The sequence below is a fragment of the Ranitomeya imitator genome, chromosome 1 (assembly GCF_032444005.1).
Source record: "Ranitomeya imitator isolate aRanImi1 chromosome 1, aRanImi1.pri, whole genome shotgun sequence".
Classification (NCBI taxonomy): domain Eukaryota; kingdom Metazoa; phylum Chordata; class Amphibia; order Anura; family Dendrobatidae; genus Ranitomeya; species Ranitomeya imitator.
This window is the reverse complement of record NC_091282.1, coordinates 582,482,841-582,510,170: the sequence shown is the minus strand read 5'-3', so window position 1 is coordinate 582,510,170 and position 27,330 is coordinate 582,482,841. Positions and strand designations below refer to the sequence as shown.

Genomic DNA, 27,330 nt, shown 5'->3' with positions numbered 1-27,330 from the left:
ATTACATACACAACATTACATGCGCAAAATACGCGACCACACCTTGCCTACGGAGTACTTATGGATCACCATTTTTGGAATTTTGTGGCGTATTACGGCCGTAAAATACGGACCGTATTTTTATACGCTGAGAGTGAGGCTGGCCTAAGGGGTCTGTCTCATCATCATCAAGCAGTATATTTTGCACTTGCTCAACATGAAGGGCATTTGACAAGTGAAATATTCTCCTCGCCATTTCAGAAGAAAAGTTGAAGCAAGAGAGAGAATATGTGTTAGGGAGCAATGTGCCTGAGAAGCACATTCTAAAGGTAACGTTACACTAAACGATTTACCAATGATCACAACCAGCGATACGACCTGGCCATGATCGTTGGTAAGTTGTTGTGTGGTCGCTGGGGAGCTGTCACACAGACAGCTCTCTCCAGCGACCAACGATCAGGGGAAAGACTTTGGCATCTTTGAAACTGTCTTCAACGATGCCGAAGTCCCCCTGCAGCACCCGGGTAACCAGGGTAAACATTGGGTTACTAAGCACAGGGCCGCGCTTAGTAACCCAATATTTACCCTGGTTACCATTGTAAAAGTAAAAAAAAACAGTACATACTCACATTCTGATGTCTGTCACGTCCCCCGGCGTCCACAGGGTTAAAACTGCTTTTGGCAGGAGCGCTGCTAATGCAAGCGCTCCGGCCGACAGCTTCCCTGCACTGACTGGGAAACAGAAACCTGTGAAACCCATAAAGGCAACAGGTTTCTGCTAATAACCAAGAAAAATTATCTTTCACAATTGGTGCAGAATCCAACCAGAGGAGCCGCACTTTTAGACCTAATACTATCTAATAGACCTGACAGAATAACAAATCTGCAGGTGGTCGGGCATCTTGGAAATAGCGACCACAATATTGTACAGTTTCACCTGTCTTTCACTAGGGGGACTTGTCAGGGAGTCACAAAAACACTGAACTTTAGGAAGGCAAAGTTTGACCAGCTTAGAGATGCCCTTAATCTGGTAGACTGGGACAATATCCTCAGAAATAAGGCTGGGTTCACATTGCGCTAAGTGTGTCCGTCTAACGGACTCGTTTTTAAGTAGTAAAAACGCAATGTAACGCACATACTAACGCGCCCATAGACATGCATTGTCTAACGCATCGTGACGCATCCCTAAATTGGTATGCGTTTGTCACATAACGTTTTTTTTCTGACGGACCTTCAACGCGGCTTGCAGCGTTCTCGGGTCCGGCCAAGCTAACGCACTACTAACGGAAGCGTTCATTCTGCCATAGAAGGCTATGGCAAACGCAGTCAGACGCAAATCATGAAAAATTTCCAAATAGGAGCACACGTTTTAATAGCGTTTGAGGGTGGTCACATGTGTCATGTGACAGGAAATGTGATTTCGGCCATTAAAGGAGGAATATACCACCCACACATTTACTGCACGTGACAGAGTGTTTTTCCGTAGCTCTTATAAAATGTAAGTACATTTCTATATACAGTGGGGCAAAAAAGTATTTAGTCAGTCAGCAATAGTGCAAGTTCCACCACTTAAAAAGATGAGAGGCGTCTGTAATTTACATCATAGGTAGACCTCAACTATGGGAGACAAACTGAGGAAAAAAAATCCAGAAAATCACATTGTCTGTTTTTTTAACATTTTATTTGCATATTATGGTGGATAATAAGTATTTGGTCAGAAACAAGCAATCAAGATTTCTGGCTCTCACAGACCTGTAACTTCTTCTTTAAGAGTCTCCTCTTTCCTCCACTCATTAGCTGTAGTAATGGCACCTGTTTAAACTTGTTATCAGTATAAAAAGACACCTGTGCACACCCTCAAACAGTCTGACTCCAAACTCCACTATGGTGAAGACCAAAGAGCTGTCAAAGGACAGCAGAAACAAAATTGTAGCCCTGCACCAGGCTGGGAAGACTGAATCTGCAATAGCCAACCAGCTTGGAGTGAAGAAATCAACAGTGGGAGCAATAATTAGAAAATGGAAGACATACAAGACCACTGATAATCTCCCTCGATCTGGGGCTCCACGCAAAATCCCACCCCGTGGGGTCAGAATGATCACATGAACGGTGAGCAAAAATCCCAGAACCACGCGGGGGGACCTAGTGAATGAACTGCAGAGAGCTGGGATCAATGTAACAAGGCCTACCATAAGTAACACACTACGCCACCATGGACTCAGATCCTGCAGTGCCAGACGTGTTCCACTGTTTAAGCCAGTACATGTCCGGGCCCGTCTGAAGTTTGCTAGAGAGCATTTGGATGATCCAGAGGAGTTTTGGGAGAATGTCCTATGGTCTGATGAAACCAAACTGGAACTGTTTGGTAGAAACACACCTTGTCGTGTTTGGAGGAAAAAGAATACTAAGTTGCATCCATCAAACACCATACCTACTGTAAAGCATGGTAGTGGAAACATCATGCTTTGGGGCTGTTTCTCTGCAAAGGGGCCAGGACGACTGATCCGGGTACATGAAAGAATGAATGGGGCCATGTATCGTGAGATTTTGAGTGCAAACCTCCTTCCATCAGCAAGAGCATTGAAGATGAAACGTGGCTGGGTCTTTCAACATGACAATGATCCAAAGCACACCGCCAGGGCAACGAAGGAGTGGCTTCGTAAGAAGCATTTCAAGGTCCTGGAGTGGCCTAGCCAGTCTCCAGATCTCAACCCTATAGAAAACCTTTGGAGGGAGTTGAAAGTCCGTGTTGCCAAGCGAAAAGCCAAAAACATCACTGCTCTAGAGGAGATCTGCATGGAGGAATGGGCCAACATACCAACAACAGTGTGTGGCAACCTTGTGAAGACTTACAGAAAACGTTTGACCTCTGTCATTGCCAACAAAGGATATATTACAAAGTATTGAGATTAAATTTTGTTTCTGACCAAATACTTATTTTCCACCATCATATGCAAATAAAATGTTAAAAAAAACAGGCAATGTGATTTTCTGGATTTTTTTTTCTCAGTTTGTCTCCCATAGTTGAGGTCTACCTATGATGTAAATTACAGACGCCTCTCATCTTTTTAAGTGGTGGAACTTGCACTATTGCTGACTGACTAAATACTTTTTTGCCCCACTGTATATATCTCAGTATACATCATGGGAGTCTGTAATGTCCGTCGGATGTGTGTGTACTAAACATGTATTGCTTTGTTGCACACAGATGTCGGATACAGATGTCAGCAGCAGCAGCGTGTCTGCGATTTTTTCGTCACAGTCGGTAGGCTTGCACTTTAAAAAACCACTATAATGTTGTGTGAAACTCCATTGTATTGAGCTAGGCATAACAATCCTGTTTATTGTTTTATTGTGAATAGCAGTCTTCTGAGCCCGAGGCTGCTAGACCACCCCCCAAAAAACATGCTAAAAGCACAAAGGTACATAGCACACATGTTGAATTTTTCAGGCATAAATTTATTGATCCAATGAATGTTAACATTATTTAATGTTAAAAAATTTTCTTTTACATTTTACATACACAATAGGTTGTGGCACACGGAGGACACAAAAGAAAGAAGGTCCCTAGCCGTCTGTCGTCGCCACAACTGCCAGTGGTAAATATAAAATTAGAAATATTCTATCCAATATTTATCAACAATCTATCTATTCACTTTCTATCTACTATACCTATAAACTATCTATCAACTATCTATCGCTCCATCTATTTGTCTATCTATATCTATGTATCTATCTATCTATCTATATCTATGTATCTATCTATTTATCTATCTATCAATATCTATGTATCTATATATCTATCTATATCTATCTATCTATATTTATGTATCTATCAATCAATCTATATCTATCCATCTATATTTATGTATCTATCTATGTATCTATCTATATCTATGTATCTATCTATCTATATCTATCTATATCTATCTATCTATATATCTATATCTATCTATATCTATGTATCTATCTATCTATCTATCTATATATCTATCTATATCTATCTATCTATATCTATGTATCTATATATCTATCTATATCTATCTATCTATCTATATCTATGTATCTATCTATCTACATCTATCTATCTATCTATATATCTATATATTGCTATATCTATGTATCTATCTATCTCTGTATATATGAATATGGCCATCCAGTGAAATTGACACTATCAACATAACTTTTTGTGTTTACATAGTCCAAGTCAGCGGCCAAAAAAAAAAGGATTGTCGTTGACGAAGAGCCATTGACTATCCACAACGAGACACTGATCAACCTTGTGGAAGCCAACCCCTCCATATGGGACCAGAGCGACAGCTCCCACCATGACATCGTGAAGAACCGGAAGTTGTGGGATCAAATAATCTGTCACTTTGATCCCCGATACATGGAGAAGTCGACAACCTCAAAGAAAAAAATTGGTAAATATTGGTGACGTAACATCGGAAAATGTTAACCAAAAAAAAAAAAAAAAAATTCTATCCTATCAACCTATCCACTTGTTGTCTATCTCTCAATTATCAACTATCTGTGCACTATATATCTATCTATCCATACACTATTTCTAAACTATTTCTTAACTATCTATCTACTATTTATATGTCAACTATCCTAGCAAACTATGAAAAATGTTTCCTATATCTTAAAACTATCTATCTACTATATATATATATATATATATATATATATATATATATTTTTTTTTAATTTAAAGCCGATGCTGTCCATACCCGTTGGAAGTCCATCCGCGATCGCTTTGTCCGTGACTACCGGAACAGTCAGAATGCACCAAGCGGATCCAGTGGTAAACGGGTGACCCCGTATGTGCATTACGACCAACTGCTCTTTCTTCAAAAAACATTGTCTCAGCGCTCGTAAGTACAAATAGGTCTGTGTGCGAGACAAAATTGTTTAAAGGAAACTAATTTACTTTTTTTTTTTTTTTTTGGGTTACAGCACGATATGCAGTACCGCTGCTCCTAGACCGACAGAGGAACTGGAGCCTTCTCCAGTGAAACCAACGCAACCTGAAGATGTGTCTGGCATCAGCGAGCCACGATCTGCGGATAGAAGCACTGTTGCTGCAGGTGTGAGTGCCCGGTTGCAATCACAGCGTGGACGCAAGCGAGCATCACAAAAAGATGAAGCTGATGCAATTATCGTGGATGGACTCCAACGGGTAGAGGACATGTGTCGCAGTGAGCTCAAAGACCTGAGGCGAGAAATTACCGAGCTGCAAGCACGCGAGTCTGTATACTCTGCTAATGAGTGGAAGCTACTTTTCTTATCCTATGTGCCTGTAGCACAAAATATCCCGGCACATAGAAACCTTATGTTTAAACAAAGACTGAACGAGCTTCTAGAGGAATTTGTGGGCCCCCAGGAACCCGCTCCATCGGGAACAAGAAGAATGGACATGCCGGCCTACAACCCTCAATATAGAGGCCGGGGTGAAACGAGCGTGGAACCTCATAGACAATGTAGCAGTCCATCATATAGTTGGGCAGACAATACTCCCGTGCAGTACCAAAGTCTTTAGTACCGTTCACTGTCCCCAGCCAGGTGCAATTACCGCGTTGCAAGTTTTCTTTTTTTTTTTTTGTTATGTTTTTTGTTGTAAATTTCTATTTTCCTTTTTTTTCATCCCTATGGGATATCATATGTTAAACCTGTGTACCAACAGTTTGTTGGAAAAATCCATAAACATTTAGTAAACTGTTTCAAATTTAAGATTCTTGTATGACTTTAACTTTTAACACAACATAACTTTTTACATGACATAAGGTAACTTTTTACACGACATCAGGTTAAACAACTTTTTACACGACATAAGGTAACTTTTTACACTACGTAACTTTTTACACGACATCAGGTTAAACAACATAACTTTTTACACGACATCAGGAAGACTTTACAATATTTTCACACGTATCTGTCTTGCCATGGAACATGGCCTTCATGTGTGAAATAATGTGCAAATTGATCACGAATCCTCATTATTTGTGCTGTTGACCGAACTGCATTCGATTCAATGCTACTGAGGTTCGACTCGCAATCATCGGGGTCTACCACCTGGGGTTCATGTCTCGCCACAAAATTATGCAGACAGATGCACGCCTTCACAACACGGTCCACATTTTCTGGTTGCAGTTGCATGCAGGTTAGTAAAATCCGCCATTTTAATGTCAAAATCCCAAAGGCACACTCCACATAACGTCTAGCCCGGCTCAAGCGATAATTAAAAATGCGCCTGCTGGAGTCTAGACTACGGCTTGAGTAGGGCTTGAGGAGATTTTGTCCTACTTGGAAGGCCTCGTCACCAACTAAAACATAGGGCAAACTTGGGCCTTCGGTCCCCGGAAGAGGTCGTGATGAGGGTATGTTTAAACGTTGGCTGTACAAACATCGGCCCATGTTGGAGTCTCTGAATACTCTGGAATCGTTAGTCCGGCCATAAGCACCAATATCCACAGCAACAAAACGGTACCTGGCATCCGCAATCGCCATCAATACTATAGAAAAGTATTTCTTATAGTTATAGTAGAGGGAACCACTATGCGCAGGTTTCTGAATCCGAATGTGCTTTCCGTCCACGGCACCAATACAATTGGGGAAATTAGCCACATCCTCAAACTGTTGGGAAATCGCTAGCCACATTTCTGATGTTGGTGTTGGTAGCACAAGTGGTTGCAAGTTGTTCCAAATGGCATCACAAGTTTCCCGAACCAGTTGACAAATTGTTGACTTCCCAAGTCTAAACTGATAATGCAGTGACGCAAAAGTTTCTCCGGTAGCAAGATATCTGTCGACATTCAAAAACAAAAAGCAAAAAAAAAAGGATTTTAATGATCATCTAATGGCTAGTTAAAATAGAATATACAATTGCTAAATGAACATTAGGCCACACGATACCGAGATCTAGTCTTTGCCAATAGAATGATAAAAAAAATGTATAATTACCTCACAGTCACTACTAAACGTTGCTCCGCACTGATGCTTTCACGAAAAGTGCTGCGATGATGATGTATCTCATCCTTCACATGCGAGAGCAGAACATCAAAGGTCTCAATGGACATCCGTAGATAGCGTTGGAATTTGAAGGGATGATCCCGAAGCTGCACATACAGGGTGTGAAAGGCACCATATGTACTCCGCAAGAAATTCACTTCGTGGATCCAATATCTCCTTTGCGAACTACGCTTTCTCTGCCGAAGTCGCAACCGCATCAAGCGAAATCTGACGAGCTCAGACACAAACATCTTGCTAGCAGAAGTTCACTCAATGCTTTCAAAATGGAGAATGAGTCTGTGCCCACACCCGACAATGACAAAAGGGAAAAAAAAAAAAAGAACAACTTTATTGACAGTGACAAACGCAGACAAACGGATACTTCGTAAACGGACATCAAAATGAAAAACGCGATCACATGCGTTAACGCTAGCGTTACCGTGACGACGAATTTCACATATTTTTGCTCCTTTTCTGTACATGCGTTTAACGCATCCGTTTAACGCCATGTACTTGACGCAATGTGAACCTAGCCTTAGAATACAGATAATAAATGGGAAATGTTTAACCCCTTCATGACCCAGCCTATTTTGACCTTAAAGACCTTGCCGTTTTTTGCAATTCTGACCAGTGTCCCTTTATGAGGTAATAACTCAGGAACGCTTCAACGGATCCTAGCGGTTCTGAGATTGTTTTTTCGTGACATATTGGGCTTCATGTTAGTGGTAAATTTAGGTCAATAAATTCTGCGTTTATTTGTGATAAAAACGGAAATTTTGCCAAAATTTTGAAAATTTCGCAATTTTCACATTTTGAATTTTTATTCTGTTAAACCAGAGAGATATGTGACACAAAATAGTTAATAAATAACATTTCCCACATGTTTACTTTACATCAGCACAATTTTGGAAACAAAATTTTTTTTTGTTAGGAAGTTATAAGGGTTAAAATTTGACCAGCGATTTGTCATTTTTACAACGAAATTTACAAAACCATTTTTTTTAGGGACCACCTCACATTTGAAGTCAGTTTGAGGGGTCTATATGGCTGAAAATACCCAAAAGTGACACCATTCTAAAAACTGCACCCCTCAAGGTACTCAAAACCACATTCAAGAAGTTTATTAACCCTTCAGGTGCTTCACAGCAGCAGAAGCAACATGGAAGGAAAAAATGAACATTTAACTTTTTAGTCACAAAAATTATCTTTTAGCAACAATTTTTTTATTTTCCCAATGGTAAAAGGAGAAACTGAACCACGAAAGTTGTTGTCCAATTTGTCCTGAGTACGCTGATACCTCATATGTGGGGGTAAACCACTGTTTGGGCGCACGGCAGGGCTTGGAAGGGAAGGAGCGCCATTTGACTTTTTGAATCAAAAATTGGCTCCACTCTTTAGCGGACACCATGTCACGTTTGGAGAGCCCCCGTGTGCCTAAAAATTGGAGCTCCCCCACAAGTGACCCCATTTTGGAAACTAGACGCCCCAAGGAACTTATCTAGATGCATAGTGAGCACTTTGAACCCCCAGGTGCTTCACAAATTAATCCGTAAAAATGAAAAAGTACTTTTTTTTCACAAAAAAATTCTTTTAGCCTCAATTTTTTCATTTTCACATGGGCAACAGGATAAAATGGATCCTAAAATGTGTTGGGCAATTTCTCCTGAGTACACCAATACCTCACATGTGGGGGTAAACCACTGTTTGGGCACATGGTAAGGCTCGGAAGGGAAGGAGCGCCATTTGACTTTTTGAATGAAAAATTATTTCCATCGTTAGCGGACACCATGTCGCGTTTGGAGAGCTCCTGTGTGCCTAAACATTGGCGCTCCCCCACAAGTGACCCCATTTTGGAAACTAGACCCCCCAAGGAACTTATTTAGATGCCTAGTGAGCACTTTAAACCCTCAGGTGCTTCACAAATTGATCTGTAAAAATGAAAAAGTACTTTTTTTTCACAAAAAAATTATTTTCGCCTCAATTTTTTCATTTTCACATGGGCAGTAGGGTAAAATGGATCATAAAATTTGTTGGGCAATTTCTCCCGAGTACGTCGATACCTCATATGTGGGGGTAAACCACTGTTTGGGCACTCGGCAGGGCTCGGAAGGGAAGGCGCGCCATTTGACTTTTTGAATTGAAAATTAGCTCCAATTGTTAGCGGACACCATGTCGCGTTTGGAGAGCCCCTGTGTGCCTAAACATTGGAGCTCCCCCACAAGTGACCCCATTTTGGAAACTAGACCCCCCAAGGAACTTATCTAGATGCATATTGAGCACTTTAAACCCCCAGGTGCTTCACAGAAGTTTATAACGCAGAGCCATGAAAATAAAAAATAATTTTTCTTTCCTCAAAAATGATTTTTTAGCCTGGAATTTCCTATTTTGCCAAGGATAATAGGAGAAATTGGACCCCAAATATTGTTGTCCTGTTTGTCCTGAGTACGCAGATACCCAATATGTGGGGGTAAACCACTGTTTGGGCGCACGGCAGGGCTCGGAAGGGATGGCACGCCATTTGGCTTTTTAAATGGAAAATTAGCTCCAATCATTAGCGGACACCATGTCACGTTTGGAGAGCCCCTGTGTGCCTAAACATTGGAGATCCCCCAGAAATGACACCATTTTGGAAACTAGACCCCCAAAGGAACTAATCTAGATATGTGGTGAGGACTTTGAACCCCCAAGTGCTTCACAGAAGTTTATAACGCAGAGCCATGAAAAAAAAAAAAAATTATTTTCTCAAAAATGATCTTTTAGCCTGCAATTTTTTATTTTCCCAAGGGTAACAGGAGAAATTTGACCCCAAAAGTTGTTGTCCAGTTTCTCCTGAGTACGCTGATACCCCATATGTGGGGGTAAATCACTGTTTGGGCACATGCCGGGGCTCGGAAGTGAAGTAGTGACGTTTTGAAATGCAGACTTTGATGGAATGCTCTGTGGGCGTCACGTTGCGTTTGCAGAGCCCCTGATGTGGCTTAACAGTAGAAACCCCCCACAAGTGACCCCATTTTGGAAACTAGACCCCCAAAGGAACTTATCTAGATGTGTGGTGAGCACTTTGAACCCCCAAGTGCTTCATAGAAGTTTATAATGCAGAGCCGTGAAAATAATAAATACGTTTTCTATCCTCAAAAATAATTATTTAGCCCAGAATTTTTTATTTTCCCAAGGGTTACAGAAGAAACTGGACCCCAAAAGTTGTTGTCCAGTTTCTCCTGAGTACGCTGATACCCCATATGTGGGGGTAAACCACTGTTTGGGCACATGCCGAGGCTCGGAAGTGAAGTAGTGACGTTTTGAAATGCAGACTTTGATGGAATGCTCTGTGGGCGTCACGTTGCGTTTGCAGAGCCCCTGATGTGGCTTACCAGTAGAAACCCCCCACAAGTGACCGCATTTTGGAAACTAGACCCCGAAAGGAACTTATCTAGATGTGTGGTGAGCACTTTGAACCCCCAAGCGCTTCATAGAAGTTTATAATGCAGAGCCGTGAAAATAATAAATACGTTTTCTTTCCTCAAAAATAATTATTTAGCCCAGAATTTTTTAATTTTCCCAAGGGTAACAGGAGAAATTTGACCCCAATATTTGTTGTCCAGTTTCTCCTGAGTACGCTGATACCCCATATGTGGGGGTAAACCACTGTTTGGGCACATGCCGGGGCTTGGAATTGAAGTAGTGACGTTTTGAAATGCAGACTTTGATGGAATGCTCTGCGGGCGTCACGTTGCGTTTGCAGAGCCCCTGATGTGCCTAAACAGTAGAAACCCCCCACAAGTGACCCCATTTTGGAAACTAGACCCCGAAAGGAACTTATCTAGATATGTGGTGAGCACTTTGAACCCCCAAGTGCTTCATAGAAGTTTATAATGCAGAGCCGTGAAAATAATAAATACGTTTTCTTTCCTCAAAAATAATTATTTAGCCCAGAATTTTTTATTTTCCCAAGGGTTACAGGAGAAATTGGACCCCAAAAGTTGTTGTCCAGTTTCTCCTGAGTACGCTGATACCCCATGAGTGGGGGTAAACCACTGTTTGGGCACACGTCGGGGCTCAGAAGGGAAGTAGTGACTTTTGAAATGCAGACTTTGATGGAATGGTCTGCGGGTGTCACGTTGCGTTTGCAGAGCCCCTGGTGTGCCTAAACAGTAGAAACCCCCACAAGTGACCCCATTTTAGAAATTAGACCCCCCAAGGAACTTATCTAGATATGTGGTGAGCACTTTGAACCCCCAAGTGCTTCACAGACGTTTACAACGCAGAGCCGTGAAAATAAAAAATCATTTTTCTTTCCTCAAAAATTATGTTTTAGCAAGCATTTTTTTTTATTCACAAGGGTAACAGGAGAAATTGGACCCCAGTAATTGTTGCGCAGTTTGTCCTGAGTATGCTGGTACCCCATATGTGGGGGTAAACCACTGTTTGGGCACACGTCAGGGCTCGGAAGTGAGGGAGCACCATTTGACTTTTTGAATACGAGATTGGCTGGAATCAATGGTGGCGCCATGTTGCGTTTGGAGACCCCTGATGTGCCTAAACAGTGGTAACCCCTCAATTCTACCTCCAACACTAACCCCAACACACCCCTAACCCTAATCCCAACTGTAGCCATAACCCTAAACACAACCCTAACCGCAACACACCCCTAACCACAACCCTAACCCCAACACACCCCTAACCATAACCACAACCCTAATTCCAACCCTAACCCTAAGGCTATGTGCCCACGTTGCGGATTCGTGTGAGATATTTTCGCACCATTTTTGAAAAATCCGCGGGTAAACGGCACTGCGTTTTACCTGTGGATTTTCCGCGGATTTCCAGTGTTTTTTGTGCGGATTTCACCTGCGGATTCCTATTGAGGAACAGGTGTAAAACGCTGCGGAATCCGCACAAAGAATTGACATGCTGCGGAAAGTACAACGCAGCGTTTCCGCGTGGTATTTTCTGCACCATGGGCACAGCGGATTTGGTTTCCATATGTTTACACGGTACTGTAAACCTGATGGAACACTGCTGCGAATCCGCAGCCAAATCCGCACCGTGTGCACATAGCCTAATTCTAAAGGTATGTGCACACGCTGCGGAAAACGCTGCGGATCCACAGCAGTTTCCCATGAGTTTACAGTTCAATGTAAACCTACGGGAAACAAAAATCGCTGTGCCCATGCTGCGGAAAAACTGCACGGAAACGCAGCGGTTTACATTCCGCAGCATGTCACTTCTTTGTGCGGATTCCGCAGCGGTTTTACAACTGCTCCAATAGAAAATCGCAGTTGTAAAACCGCAGTGAAATGCGCAGAAAAACCGCGGTAAATCCGCCATAAATCCGCAGCGGTTTAGCACTGCGGATTTATCAAATCCGCAGCGGAAAAATCCGCAGAGGACCAGAATACGTGTGCACATACCGAAACCCTAACCCTAGCCCTAACCCTAATCCTACCCCTAACCCTAACCCTAACCCTACCCCTAGCCCTAACCCTAACCCTACCCCTAACCCTAACCCTACCCCTAACCCTACCCCTAACCCTAACCCTAACCCTAACCCTATTCTAACATTAGTGGAAAAAAAAAATTTCTTTATTTTTTTATTGTCCCTACCTATGGGGGTGACAAAGGGGGGGGTCATTTATTATTTTTTTTATTTTGATCACTGAGATAGATTATATCTCAGTGATCAAAATGCACTTTGGAACGAATCTGCCGGCCGGCAGATTCGGCGGGCGCACTGCGCATGCGCCCGCCATTTTGGAAGATGGCGGCGCCCAGGGAGAAGACGGACGGGACCCCGGCTGGATCGGTAAGTATGATGGGGTGGGGGGGGACCACGGGGGGGGGATCGGAGCGCGGGGGGGGGAATCGGAGTGCGGGAGGGGTGGAACGGAGCACGGGGGGCGTGGAACGGAGCACGGGGGGGCTGGAATGGAGCACGGGGGGGTGGAACGGAGCACCGGGGGGGGGTGGATCGGAGTGCAGGGGGGGTGATTGGAGCACGGGGGGGTGATTGGAGCACGGGGGGAGCGGACAAGAGCACGGGGGGGAGCGGAGCACTGGACGGAGGGGAGCCGGAGCAGTGTATCGGCCAGATCGGAGGGCTGGGGGGGCGATCGGAGGGGTGGGGGCACACTAGTATTTCCAGCCATGGCCGATGATATTTCAGCATCGGCCATGGCTGGATTGTAATATTTCACCCGTTATAATGGGTGAAATATTACAAATCGCTCTGATTGGCAGTTTCACTTTCAACAGCCAATCAGAGCGATCGTAGCCACGAGGGGGTGAAGCCACCCCCCCTGGGCTAAACTACCACTCCCCCTGTCCCTGCAGATCGGGTGAAATGGGAGTTAACCCTTTCACCCGATCTGCAGGGACGCGATCTTTCCATGACGCCGCCTAGGCGTCATGGGTCGGAATGGCACCGACTTTCATGACGCCTACGTGGCGTCAAAGGTCGTGAAGGGGTTAAAGGGAACCTGTCACCCCGTTTTTTCAGATTGAGCTATAAATACTGTTAAATAGGGCCTGCGCTGTGTGTTACTATAGTGTATGTAGTGTACCCTGATTCCCCATGTATGCTGAGAAATACTTTACCAAAGTCGCCGTTTTCGCCTGTCAATCAGGCTGGTCAGGTCGGGTGGGCGTGTTCACAGCGCTCTTTTCTTCCCCAGCTTTCCGTTGGTGGCGTAGTGGTGTGCGCATGTCCAATTTCCGAATTCCCTGCGCCCACGTGAAGACACAGTGCGCGATCTGCGCTGTCATCCCTTTCATCGGTGGGGGCGGCCATCTTCCTGGGGCCGCGCGTGCGCAGATAGCGTGCTCTGCTGCACGGGGCTTCAGGAAAATGGCCGCGGGATGCCGCGCGTGCGTAGAAGAGATCGCGGCGGCCATTTTCCCAAAGCCGAGATGCAAACTCGGCTTTGGGAAAATGGCCGCCGCGATCTCTTCTGTGTCCAGTTTTGGGCACCGGTGCTCAGGAAGGATATAATGGAACTAGAGATAGTACAAAGGAGGGCAACAAAATTAATAAAGGGGATGGGAGAACTACAATACCCAGATAGATTAGCGAAATTAGGATTATTTAGTCTAGAAAAAAGACGACTGAGGGGCGATCTAATAACCATGTATAAGTATATAAGGGGACAATACAAATATCTCGCTGAGGATCTGTTTATACCAAGGAAGGTGACGGGCACAAGGGGGCATTCTTTGCGTCTGGAGGAGAGAAGGTTTTTCCACCAACATAGAAGAGGATTCTTTACTGTTAGGGCAGTGAGAATCTGGAATTGCTTGCCTGAGGAGGTGGTGATGGCGAACTCAGTCGAGGGGTTCAAGAGAGGCCTGGATGTCTTCCTGGAGCAGAACAATATTGTATCACACAATTATTAGGTTCTGTAGAAGGACGTAGATCTGGGGATTTATTATGATGGAATATAGGCTGAACTGGATGGACAAATGTCTTTTTTCGGCCTTACTAACTATGTTACTATGTTACTATGTTACTATGACTGTGTGAGCGCCGGCCGTAAACCAGAGCACAGCGGTGATGTCACCGCTGTGCTCTGCTTTACTGCCGGCACTGACAGTCAGTGCAGGGAAGCTCTCGGCCGGAGTGCTTGCATTAGCAGCGCTTCTGCCGAAAGCAGTTTTAACCCTGTGGACGCCGGGGGAGGTGACAGACATCACAATGTGAGTATGTACTGTTTTTTTTTTTACTTTTACAATGGTAACCAGGGTAAATATCGGGTTATTAAGCGCGGCCCTGCGCTTAGTACCCTGATATTTACCCTGGTTACAAGTGAACACATTGCTGGATCGGCGTCACACATGCCGATCCAGCGATGACAGCGGGTGATCAGCAACCAAAAAAAGGTCCTGATCATTCCCCACGACCAACGATCTCCCAGCAGGGGCCTGATCGTTGGTCGCTGTCACACAATAACGAGATCGTTAGCGGGATCGTTGCTACGTCACAAAAAGCGTGACGTTGCAACGATATCTTTAACGATATCGTTATGTGTGAAGGTACCTTTATTTCTAACAAAACCTTCTATGACAAATCCACAAATTTAGCACTAGCTATTCATAAAACAAGCTAAAAAAACAATTGGGATAAATAAAAACAGCAAATACTAACCGTCAAAGGTGTGACACATTCAGGGGCAATGAGCCGGAGAAGCCAAAACACTGATATCTGATCTCCTGCAGCTCTGCAGCACAAGAGGCTTCTCAGGTTTCACACAGCCTTTAAAGTTAGGCTAGTTTCACACTAGCATCGGCCCGTCGCAGTCCGTCGGGCCAACGTACTGATGCATCCTGTGACAACGCAGCACAACGGGGGCAGCGGATGCATTATTACAACGCATCCGCTGCCCCATTGTGAGTTGCGGGGAGGAGAGGGCGGAGTTCCGGCCGCGCATGCGCAGTCGGAAATAGCAGACACGATGCACAAAAAAACATTGCAAGCAACGTTTTTTTGTTCCGACGGTCTGCCACAACACGACGCAACCGTCGCACGACGGTTGTAATATGTCGCAATGCGTAGCTAATGTTAGTCTATGTTAGTTTCACCAAAACGACGCATTGCGACGTGCGTCGTATGACGCTAGTATGAAAGTAGCCTTAGGAAGGTACTGGGAGGAGGGTGTTTCCCAGACAAACCAATTAAAATAGAGAAATTAAACTAAGTGAGCTGCGCCTGTCAGATCAGTTGCCCCTGACGGATGGTAAAGAAGTTGTCCACAACAATAACTTTTTTTTTTTCATAAATCTTGCTATTATATCCCACTGAAAACATCCATTGTGTTTATTTTAGCAATATTACCTTTTATCATGCTGCAGCAGCACATCTTCAGTGCTGTATCCAGCTCTCATGGGGTTAATTGACAACTTCCTTTCTCCTGAGTTATTGTGCTCTAATGCTACAAGCTCCATGATGCATTGCACAGGCTTCTAAGCCCGAACCTGCCACACCCACTCCAAAACACACCCAAACCCCTCCCTCCTCTCCCTCCTCTCTTCAAAAATATTTGTGATGTCATTTCTGTCCAACCTCCTCTTTTACATTTGTCCAATCCACACTCCATTACACACAGATAGATAGATAGATAGATAGATAGATAGATAGATAGATAGATAGATAGATAGATAGATAGATAGATAGATATGGGATGGATAGATACATACAGATATATCTATATATCTATGTCTATTTCCATAGATACATCCATATCCATGTTTCTAAATCCCTTCACCCCTGGAGCTTTTTTCGTTTTCGTTAATCGCTCCCCTTCTTTCCAGAGCCATAATTTTTCCGTCTATATGGCCACGTGAGGGCTTGTCTTTTGTGGGACAAGTTCTACTTTTGAACTACACCATTGGTTTTACCATGTTGTGTAACAGAAAATGTGAAAAAAATTCAAAGTGCGATGAAATTGCAAAAAAGTGCAATCCCACACTTGTTTTTCGCTTGGCTTTTTTGCTAGGTTCACCAAATGCTGTGTGCACACGTTGCGGATTTGATTTCAGATCCTCAGCGTTTTTTGCTGCACGGAATTGCATCAAATCTGCGGTGTGGTGCACAACCAATGTAAGTCTATGCGAGCTGCAGACTTGCTTTTTTACGCAGCATGTCACTTCTTTTGTGCCAAACTGCAGCGTTTCTGCACCCTTAGGCTGGAGTCACACTACAGCGAGATACGGCCGAGTCTCGCAGGTTGAAAACAAGCTCTGGCACCGGCACTCAGGAGCGGAGCGTGCAGCTCCATGTGTTGCTATGCGGCCGCACGCTCCGCTCTGGAGTGCCGGTGCCAGAGCTTGATTTTAACCTGCGAGACTTGGCCGTATCTCACTGTGTGTGATCCCGGCCTTAGACTTGCATTGAGTCGAGCACATCCGCAGCAAAACCACCGATGTAAAAAAGATCTGCAGTTTTGCTGCGGATGTGGGTCCAAGAAACGCTGCAGTTCAGGAGGAGGGAAGTGTGTGGGCGGAATGTGGGCGATGACTGTGTGCGTGTATGTGTGTGCGGGACTGTTCGGGTGTGTGCGGGACTGTTCGGGTGTGTGCGAGGCTGTCTGTGTGCGTGACTGTTCGGGTGTGTGCGGGGCTGTGTGGGTGTGTGCGGGTGTGGGTGTGTGCGGGTTTGTGCAAGGCTGTTCGGGTGTGTGCGGGTTTGTGCGAGGCTGTTCAGTTGTGTGTGGGACTGTTCGGGTGTGTGCGAGGCTGTTTGGGTGTGTGCGGGACTGTTCAGGTGTGTGGGGCTGTGTGGGGGGTCTTTTGGGGTGTGTGTGCAGGCATCATCCGATTGGACTACAAGTACGCAGCATCCAATCTGCAGCTAATTTGGATGTAATCCAGACAGTGGACACACACTGCTCAGGAAGGATATAATGGAACTAGAGATAGTACAAAGGAGGGCAACAAAATTAATAAAGGGGATGGGAGAACTACAATACCCAGATAGATTAGCGAAATTAGGATTATTTAGTCTAGAAAAAAGACGACTGAGGGGCGATCTAATAACCATGTATAAGTATATAAGGGGACAATACAAATATCTCGCTGAGGATCTGTTTATACCAAGGAAGGTGACGGGCACAAGGGGGCATTCTTTGCGTCTGGAGGAGAGAAGGTTTTTCCACCAACATAGAAGAGGATTCTTTACTGTTAGGGCAGTGAGAATCTGGAATTGCTTGCCTGAGGAGGTGGTGATGGCGAACTCAGTCGAGGGGTTCAAGAGAGGCCTGGATGTCTTCCTGGAGCAGAACAATATTGTATCACACAATTATTAGGTTCTGTAGAAGGACGTAGATCTGGGGATTTATTATGATGGAATATAGGCTGAACTGGATGGACAAATGTCTTTTTTCGGCCTTACTAACTATGCTACTATGTTACTATGTTACTATGACTGTGTGAGCGCCGGCCGTAAACCAGAGCACAGCGGTGATGTCACCGCTGTGCTCTGCTTTACTGCCGGCACTGACAGTCAGTGCAGGGAAGCTCTCGGCCGGAGTGCTTGCATTAGCAGCGCTTCTGCCGAAAGCAGTTTTAACCCTGTGGACGCCGGGGGACGTGACAGACATCAGAATGTGAGTATGTACTGTTTTTTTTTTTACTTTTACAATGGTAACCAGGGTAAATATCGGGTTATTAAGCGCGGCCCTGCGCTTAGTACCCTGATATTTACCCTGGTTACAAGTGAACACATTGCTGGATCGGCGTCACACATGCCGATCCAGCGATGACAGCGGGTGATCAGCAACCAAAAAAAGGTCCTGATCATTCCCCACGACCAACGATCTCCCAGCAGGGGCCTGATCGTTGGTCGCTGTCACACAATAACGAGATCGTTAGCGGGATCGTTGCTACGTCACAAAAAGCGTGACGTTGCAACGATATCTTTAACGATATCGTTATGTGTGAAGGTACCTTTATTTCTAACAAAACCTTCTATGACAAATCCACAAATTTAGCACTAGCTATTCATAAAACAAGCTAAAAAAACAATTGGGATAAATAAAAACAGCAAATACTAACCGTCAAAGGTGTGACACATTCAGGGGCAATGAGCCGGAGAAGCCAAAACACTGATATCTGATCTCCTGCAGCTCTGCAGCACAAGAGGCTTCTCAGGTTTCACACAGCCTTTAAAGTTAGGCTAGTTTCACACTAGCATCGGCCCGTCGCAGACCGTCGGGCCAACGTACTGATGCATCCTGTGACAACGCAGCACAACGGGGGCAGCGGATGCATTATTACAACGCATCCGCTGCCCCATTGTGAGTTGCGGGGAGGAGAGGGCGGAGTTCCGGCCGCGCATGCGCAGTCGGAAATAGCAGACACGATGCACAAAAAAACATTGCAAGCAACGTTTTTTTGTTCCGACGGTCTGCCACAACACGACGCAACCGTCGCACGACGGTTGTAATATGTCGCAATGCGTAGCTAATGTTAGTCTATGTTAGTTTCACCAAAACGACGCATTGCGACGTGCGTCGTATGACGCTAGTATGAAAGTAGCCTTAGGAAGGTACTGGGAGGAGGGTGTTTCCCAGACAAACCAATTAAAATAGAGAAATTAAACTAAGTGAGCTGCGCCTGTCAGATCAGTTGCCCCTGACGGATGGTAAAGAAGTTGTCCACAACAATAACTTTTTTTTTTTCATAAATCTTGCTATTATATCCCACTGAAAACATCCATTGTGTTTATTTTAGCAATATTACCTTTTATCATGCTGCAGCAGCACATCTTCAGTGCTGTATCCAGCTCTCATGGGGTTAATTGACAACTTCCTTTCTCCTGAGTTATTGTGCTCTAATGCTACAAGCTCCATGATGCATTGCACAGGCTTCTAAGCCCGAACCTGCCACACCCACTCCAAAACACACCCAAACCCCTCCCTCCTCTCCCTCCTCTCTTCAAAAATATTTGTGATGTCATTTCTGTCCAACCTCCTCTTTTACATTTGTCCAATCCACACTCCATTACACACAGATAGATAGATAGATAGATAGATAGATAGATAGATAGATAGATAGATAGATAGATAGATAGATAGATAGATATGGGATGGATAGATACATACAGATATATCTATATATCTATGTCTATTTCCATAGATACATCCATATCCATGTTTCTAAATCCCTTCACCCCTGGAGCTTTTTTCGTTTTCGTTAATCGCTCCCCTTCTTTCCAGAGCCATAATTTTTCCGTCTATATGGCCACGTGAGGGCTTGTCTTTTGTGGGACAAGTTCTACTTTTGAACTACACCATTGGTTTTACCATGTTGTGTAACAGAAAATGTGAAAAAAATTCAAAGTGCGATGAAATTGCAAAAAAGTGCAATCCCACACTTGTTTTTCGCTTGGCTTTTTTGCTAGGTTCACCAAATGCTGTGTGCACACGTTGCGGATTTGATTTCAGATCCTCAGCGTTTTTTGCTGCACGGAATTGCATCAAATCTGCGGTGTGGTGCACAACCAATGTAAGTCTATGCGAGCTGCAGACTTGCTTTTTTACGCAGCATGTCACTTCTTTTGTGCCAAACTGCAGCGTTTCTGCACCCTTAGGCTGGAGTCACACTACAGCGAGATACGGCCGAGTCTCGCAGGTTGAAAACAAGCTCTGGCACCGGCACTCAGGAGCGGAGCGTGCAGCTCCATGTGTTGCTATGCGGCCGCACGCTCCGCTCTGGAGTGCCGGTGCCAGAGCTTGATTTTAACCTGCGAGACTTGGCCGTATCTCACTGTGTGTGATCCCGGCCTTAGACTTGCATTGAGTCGAGCACATCCGCAGCAAAACCACCGATGTAAAAAAGATCTGCAGTTTTGCTGCGGATGTGGGTCCAAGAAACGCTGCAGTTCAGGAGGAGGGAAGTGTGTGGGCGGAATGTGGGCGATGACTGTGTGCGTGTATGTGTGTGCGGGACTGTTCGGGTGTGTGCGGGACTGTTCGGGTGTGTGCGGGGCTGTCTGTGTGCGTGACTGTTCGGGTGTGTGCGGGGCTGTGTGGGTGTGTGCGGGACTGTTCAGGTGTGTGTGGGGCTGTGTGGGGGGTCTTTTGGGGTGTGTGTGCAGGCATCATCCGATTGGACTACAAGTACGCAGCATCCAATCTGCAGCTAATTTGGATGTAATCCAGACAGTGGACACACACTGCTCAGGAAGGATATAATGGAACTAGAGATAGTACAAAGGAGGGCAACAAAATTAATAAAGGGGATGGGAGAACTACAATACCCAGATAGATTAGCGAAATTAGGATTATTTAGTCTAGAAAAAAGACGACTGAGGGGCGATCTAATAACCATGTATAAGTATATAAGGGGACAATACAAATATCTCGCTGAGGATCTGTTTATACCAAGGAAGGTGACGGGCACAAGGGGGCATTCTTTGCGTCTGGAGGAGAGAAGGTTTTTCCACCAACATAGAAGAGGATTCTTTACTGTTAGGGCAGTGAGAATCTGGAATTGCTTGCCTGAGGAGGTGGTGATGGCGAACTCAGTCGAGGGGTTCAAGAGAGGCCTGGATATCTTCCTGGAGCAGAACAATATTGTATCATACAATTATTAGGTTCTGTAGAAGGACGTAGATCTGGGGATTTATTATGATGGAATATAGGCTGAACTGGATGGACAAATGTCTTTTTTCGGCCTTACTAACTATGTTACTATGTTACTATGACTGTGTGAGCGCCGGCCGTAAACCAGAGCACAGCGGTGATGTCACCGCTGTTCTCTGCTTTACTGCCGGCACTGACAGTCAGTGCAGGGAAGCTCTCGGCCGGAGTGCTTGCATTAGCAGCGCTTCTGCCGAAAGCAGTTTTAACCCTGTGGACGCCGGGGGACGTGACAGACATCACAATGTGAGTATGTACTGTTTTTTTTTTTACTTTTACAATGGTAACCAGGGTAAATATCGGGTTATTAAGCGCGGCCCTGCGCTTAGTACCCCGATATTTACCCTGGTTACAAGTGAACACATCGCTGGATCGGCGTCACACATGCCGATCCAGCGATGACAGCGGGTGATCAGCAACCAAAAAAAGGTCCTGATCATTCCCCACGACCAACGATCTCCCAGCAGGGGCCTGATCGTTGGTCGCTGTCACACAATAACGAGATCGTTAGCGGGATCGTTGCTACGTCACAAAAAGCGTGACGTTGCAACGATATCCTTAACGATATCGTTATGTGTGAAGGTACCTTTATTTCTAACAAAACCTTCTATGACAAATCCACAAATTTAGCACTAGCTATTCATAAAACAAGCTAAAAAAACAATTGGGATAAATAAAAACAGCAAATACTAACCGTCAAAAGTGTGACACATTCAGGGGCAATGAGCCGGAGAAGCCAAAACACTGATATCTGATCTCCTGCAGCTCTGCAGCACAAGAGGCTTCTCAGGTTTCACACAGCCTTTAAAGTTAAGGTACTGTCACACTAGACGTTTTTACAACGAGAACGACAACGATCCGACCAAAATTAGATCGCTGGAACGTCGCTGTTTAGGTCGCTGCAGAGATGTCAAACACACCAACCTACGAACGATGCAGGAGCGATACAGTGACGTAACAGCGACTCATAGATCGTCCTCGCTAGTCGTTTGCTCAATGTCACACAGCAACAGTGTAACGATCTAACGATGCAGACGTAGCCAGATAGGTGTGTTTCTCCACAGGGAGACACCCAGGATGTGACGTTACGGCGTCCCGGAATATAAACCGCAACTCTACAGCGATTGATTCATATTGTTGGAGCGCTGCGTCTTCACGGTCTTCTGCCTTTCCAGCGTCCTCTTCTGCCTTTCCAGCGTCCTGTTCGGAACGATCCTTCGCCAGCTACGATCCTCTTCTCCCGTGGACGTTCTGTCTAGAACGCCGTATTCTACTGCAGGCGTCTTCATCGTTTCTTTTCTTGCTCATCAACGGTATGAAATGTCTTTCAGTTGTTTGTTTCTTTTGTGTATAATTATGGCTATTCAGTAATGTTTATCTATGTGTATGGTGTAATGATGGATCAAACACCTCCGGCAGCCATCTTGTGCATCTGGCAAGCAGACGCACAAGATGGAGGCATTACTATGCGGTTTGCAAACTCAGTTGTGCTGTCTGCCAATTTTGCACACACCATATGGAAAGGTAAACTAGCTGTCTGCCAATTTTGCACACACTATATGGAAAGGTAAACTAATCTCTTGTGTCTGCCTTGGCTGGCCCTGGCGTGCTCAGCTAGTAAATAAAACAGCACACAACTTAAAGGAACAAAATTTTTTTTTTTAGAAACTGAACTAATTTTTTTTTTTTTTTTTTAACAAAAGAATAACATAACTGTCAAGAAAAACATAAAAAAACTATTTACGCCCGCGCGCCAAAAGGTGTCGCAGCGTGCGGCCATGTTGCTGCACTTGATGGTGCAGCAGCACTAATGTCCGCTCCAAGAGCGCTACTGTCCGCTCCAGTCGCTCTTGCTTGGCCAGCAGCTCTCTCACAGTGTCCGGTTCTGTAGATAGAAGATAGAATAAAAGTCTTTTTTTTTTGTCCTGTCCCAGAGGTCTTTTTTTTTTTTTTGGTCGCATGTTATTAGTCGCTGTCAAATGTGACATCCCACTGATAACCCCTCCCACTGTCTGTATACTTACGGAGAAGGGACGCCTGTTGTCCATCACTGGAGCTGCTGACCACCCATCCCCTGTCTCGGGCCAGAGTTCCCGGAGCTAAAAGGAATCAAAATCATATCTGTTTAACAATTGAACTCGCTGCGGGGAACCGCTCGCAGTTTATCGTCACTTACGAATGCTCGCCTCTGGGGAGAATGATGCCGAGCCGGGGGAGGAAGATGGGTAGCGGAAGGACGGTGTAGTGGCCTGCGGTGGGGTTAGTGCATCTGTAATGTATACAATATTTCAGCTCACCTCTTATGTCCCATATGCCGTTATAATTTTGAAATGAATGATGTTTAACTTACGTGACGGTCCAGCTTGTGGGCTGCTGCTGCTGCTGCTGCTGGAAGATGTGGGGGAGGATAGTACCCTCTGTAGCCGGCGGCGTCTCTCTACACAAAAATAAAAGAAATGCCATGTTTAGACAACAAAAGTACAGAGCTGTAGACATCACAATAAATATAGACAACATTGACAGCAAAAGTTAGTAGCCTATCGAAATTCGACTGCATCTGTAATGTATTCTATATTTCTGCTCCCCTGTAATGTCCCATATTCAGTTATAAAATTGAAATGAATGATGGATAACTTACGTGACGGTCCAGGCTGTGGCCTGCTGCTGGCCGCTGTCGTGGAGGCTAGTGCCCTCTGGTGCCGGCGGCGTCTCTCTACACAAAAAAAAAAAAAAAAAAAAAAGAAAACGCAATGTTTTGACTAGAAAAGTACAGAGCTGTAGAAAAAAAAAAACACAAAAAAAAGAGGCCATTTGCGGGAAGGAGTAAAAATCTATTTTGACAAGCTAAATGTAATTACATATATAGAACATAGGAAGCACCTCACGGCAGTGCGCGTCTCCTGCTTCCCCCTACTGGCAGTGCGAGCAGGGTTGCCAACCTCCTCGTAATGATTTCAGGACAATCTGGATTAGGCCGCCGTCACACATGCGAGTTTTACGGACGTAAGAGCGCAGAATCTACGTCCGTAAAACTCGCAAAAAATACGGCACAATTATTCTCTATGCCCCTGCTCCTATTTGCCGTATTTTACTGATCAGTATTATACGGCTTTCTACGGCCGTACAAAATCGCAGCATGCTGCGTTTGTCACCGTACTGCGCAAGAAATACGCCAATGAAAGTCTATGGAAGCGTGAAAAATACGGATTACACACGGACAAGCAGTGTGACTTGCGAGAAATACGCAGCGCTGTTAGAGAGAAAAGCCGGTAATTCAGTGCGGTGTACAGTAAAATCACACTGACAGCTTCCAGTCCAATAGATATAATAAATGTGTACACATAGAATAGGTATATATATATATATATGTCAGTGAGACACATATATGTATATATATTAATATTTATTCCAGCGCTATACAGCTTGAAAGCCGGTAATTCAATTACCGGCTTTTTCTTTCTCCTTCATAAAACCCGACATGATTTGAGACATGGTTTACATACAGTAAACCATGTCTTCTCTCCATTTTTTTTGCAGATTCCACACTACTAATGTCAGTAGTGTGTATCTGCAAAATTTGGCCGTTCTAGCTCTTAAAATAAAGGGTTAACTGGCGGAAAAAATTGGCGTGGGCTCCCGCGCAATTTTCTCCGCCAGAGTAGTAAAGCCAGTGACTGAGGGCAGATATTAATAGCCTGGAGAGGGTCCACGGTTATTGGCCCCCCCCTGGCTAAAAATATCTGCCCCCAGCCACCCCAGAACAGGCACGTCTGGAAGATGCGCCTATTCTGGCACTTGGCCACTCTCTTCCCATTCCCGTGTAGCGGTGGGATATGGGGTAATGAAGGGTTAATGCCACCTTGCTATTGTAAGGTGACATTAAGCCTAATTAATAATGGAGAGGCGTCAATTATGACACCTATCCATTATTAATCCAATTGTAGTGAAGGGTTAAATAAAACACAAACACATTCTTTAAAATTATTTTAATGAAATAAAAACAATGGTTGTTGTAGTATTTTATTCAACGCCCAATCCAGTCACTGAAGACCCTCGTTCTGTGAGTAAAGAAACATAATAAACCAACAATATACTTACCCTCCGCAGATCTGTAACGTCCAACGATGTAAATCCTTCTGAAGGGGTTAAAACATTTTGCAGCAAGGAGCTGTGCTAATGCAGGCTGCTCCTCGCTGCAAAACCCCAGGGAATGAGGCTAAAAATAGATCAATGATCTATATTTAGCATCATTTGCGGTGAGGCGCCCTCTGCTGGCTGTTCATAGATCGTGGGAAATTACCTAGAGCTCCCTGGCTTTCTAGGTAATTTCCCACGATCTATGAACAGCCAGCAGAGGGCGCCTCACCGCAAATGATGCTAAATATAGATCATTGATCTATTTTTAGCCTCATTCCCTGGGGTTTTGCAGCGAGGAGCAGCCTGCATTAGCACAGCTCCTTGCTGCAAAATGTTTTAACCCCTTCAGAAGGATTTACATCGTTGGACGTTACAGATCTGCGGAGGGTAAGTATATTGTTGGTTTATTATGTTTCTTTACTCACAGAACGAGGGTCTTCAGTGACTGGATTGGGCGTTGAATAAAATACTACAACAACCATTGTTTTTATTTCATTAAAATAATTTTAAAGAATGTGTTTGTGTTTTATTTAACCCTTCACTACAATTGGATTAATAATGGATAGGTGTCATAATTGACGCCTCTCCATTATTAATTAGGCTTAATGTCACCTTACAATAGCAAGGTGGCATTAACCCTTCATTACCCCATATCCCACCGCTACACGGGAATGGGAAGAGAGTGGCCAAGTGCCAGAATAGGCGCATCTTCCAGATGTGCCTGTTCTGGGGTGGCTGGGGGCAGATATTTTTAGCCAGGGGGGGGCCAATAACCGTGGACCCTCTCCAGGCTATTAATATCTGCCCTCAGTCACTGGCTTTACTACTCTGGCGGAGAAAATTGCGCGGGAGCCCACGCCAATTTTTTTCCGCCAGTTAACCCTTTATTTTAAGAGCTAGAACGGCCAAATTTTGCAGATACACACTACTGACATTAGTAGTGTGGAATCTGCAAAAAAAATGGAGAGAAGACATGGTTTACTGTATGTAAACCATGTCTCAAATCATGTCGGGTTTTATGAAGGAGAAAGAAAAAGCCGGTAATTGAATTACCGGCTTTCAAGCTGTATAGCGCTGGAATAAGTATTAATATATATACATATATGTGTCTACTGACATATATATATATATATATATATATATATATATATATATTCTTTTCTTTTTGGGACACATGGATCACTTCTATAGCGGTATGTTGGTTTTGCAAGCCTGCGAGAAAACCACGCAGTACGGATGCCATACGGATTACATACGGAGGATGCCATGCGCAAAAAACGCTGACACAGCCTGCCTACGGAGGAGCAACGGACCATTTTTTGGGGGACTTTTCAGCGTATTACGGCCGTAATATACGGACCGTATTGTTTTACGCTGTGTGTGACGCCGGCCTTACAATTGCGGACATCCGTATAAATTAAATATGGGGGGTGGAGATTATGGAATTCATGACCTGACCAATTTTTACGCGACAACGCATTTTTGCGCTTGGACATTATAGAAATTTGAAAATAAATTATGAAATTTTTTTCCTCGTAAGTCCCGGACAAGTTGGCAACCACGGGCACGAGTCTCCCAATTCCCCCCGCCCGGTACCGTGCGTCTTACAATTACACCATTCTGGTACTTGCCTTGCTTTGCCTCCGCTCGCAAGTGTGCCAGATGGAGTGGCTGCTTATAGCGCAGGTCGGCCCACTTTTTTCGCAGTTGCAGCGCACTGCGCCGGATGCTGAACCTTCTCTCCATCATTTCTGCAATGCGGCCCAGCACTGCATTCTTGTGCAAATTGGGGTGGGCAGGCCGGCTCCTCCGTCCCTCATAGTCGAGGGCATCCATCTTGTCCACAAAAAAACGCACCTCGGCCTGCCCCAGAGGAGCACAGCGCTGTCTCGCCGCCATTTTCTAAAGATAGACGCTGTACGGCACCGCCTAACCACGCCCAGAGGAGGTCCTAGCTGCCGCGCGATCGGCATCGCTATAGCGTCTCTGATTATGCACAGCGTCGCGTTTGTGACGCCGGCTCCAGACATCCTTTTTTTTTTTGGGCGTTCCCGTTACCAAGTCACAGCGCTCA

The 27,330-nt window shown here is 44.7% G+C and overlaps 1 protein-coding gene and 1 long non-coding RNA gene across 2 annotated transcripts; one reads left to right on the top strand and one right to left on the bottom strand.

Annotated features, from left to right (window-relative positions):
* Positions 1-3,349: 3,349 nt before the first annotated feature.
* Positions 3,350-5,741, top strand: LOC138680436 (uncharacterized). The gene is made up of 5 exons (XM_069767876.1): positions 3,350-3,401; positions 3,510-3,578; positions 4,181-4,403; positions 4,697-4,856; positions 4,939-5,741. Exons 3-5 carry the CDS (start codon positions 4,370-4,372, stop codon positions 5,519-5,521), a joined length of 777 nt encoding a protein of 258 aa, XP_069623977.1. The 5' UTR covers positions 3,350-3,401; positions 3,510-3,578; positions 4,181-4,369; the 3' UTR covers positions 5,522-5,741.
* A 17,190-nt stretch (positions 5,742-22,931) lies between these two features.
* Positions 22,932-23,366, bottom strand: LOC138657943 (uncharacterized). The gene is made up of 3 exons (XR_011317267.1): positions 23,296-23,366; positions 23,144-23,218; positions 22,932-23,004 (listed from the first exon to the last, which is right to left on the bottom strand). It is a non-coding gene; the product is annotated as an uncharacterized lncRNA (long non-coding RNA).
* Between the last annotated feature and the right edge of the window lie 3,964 nt (positions 23,367-27,330).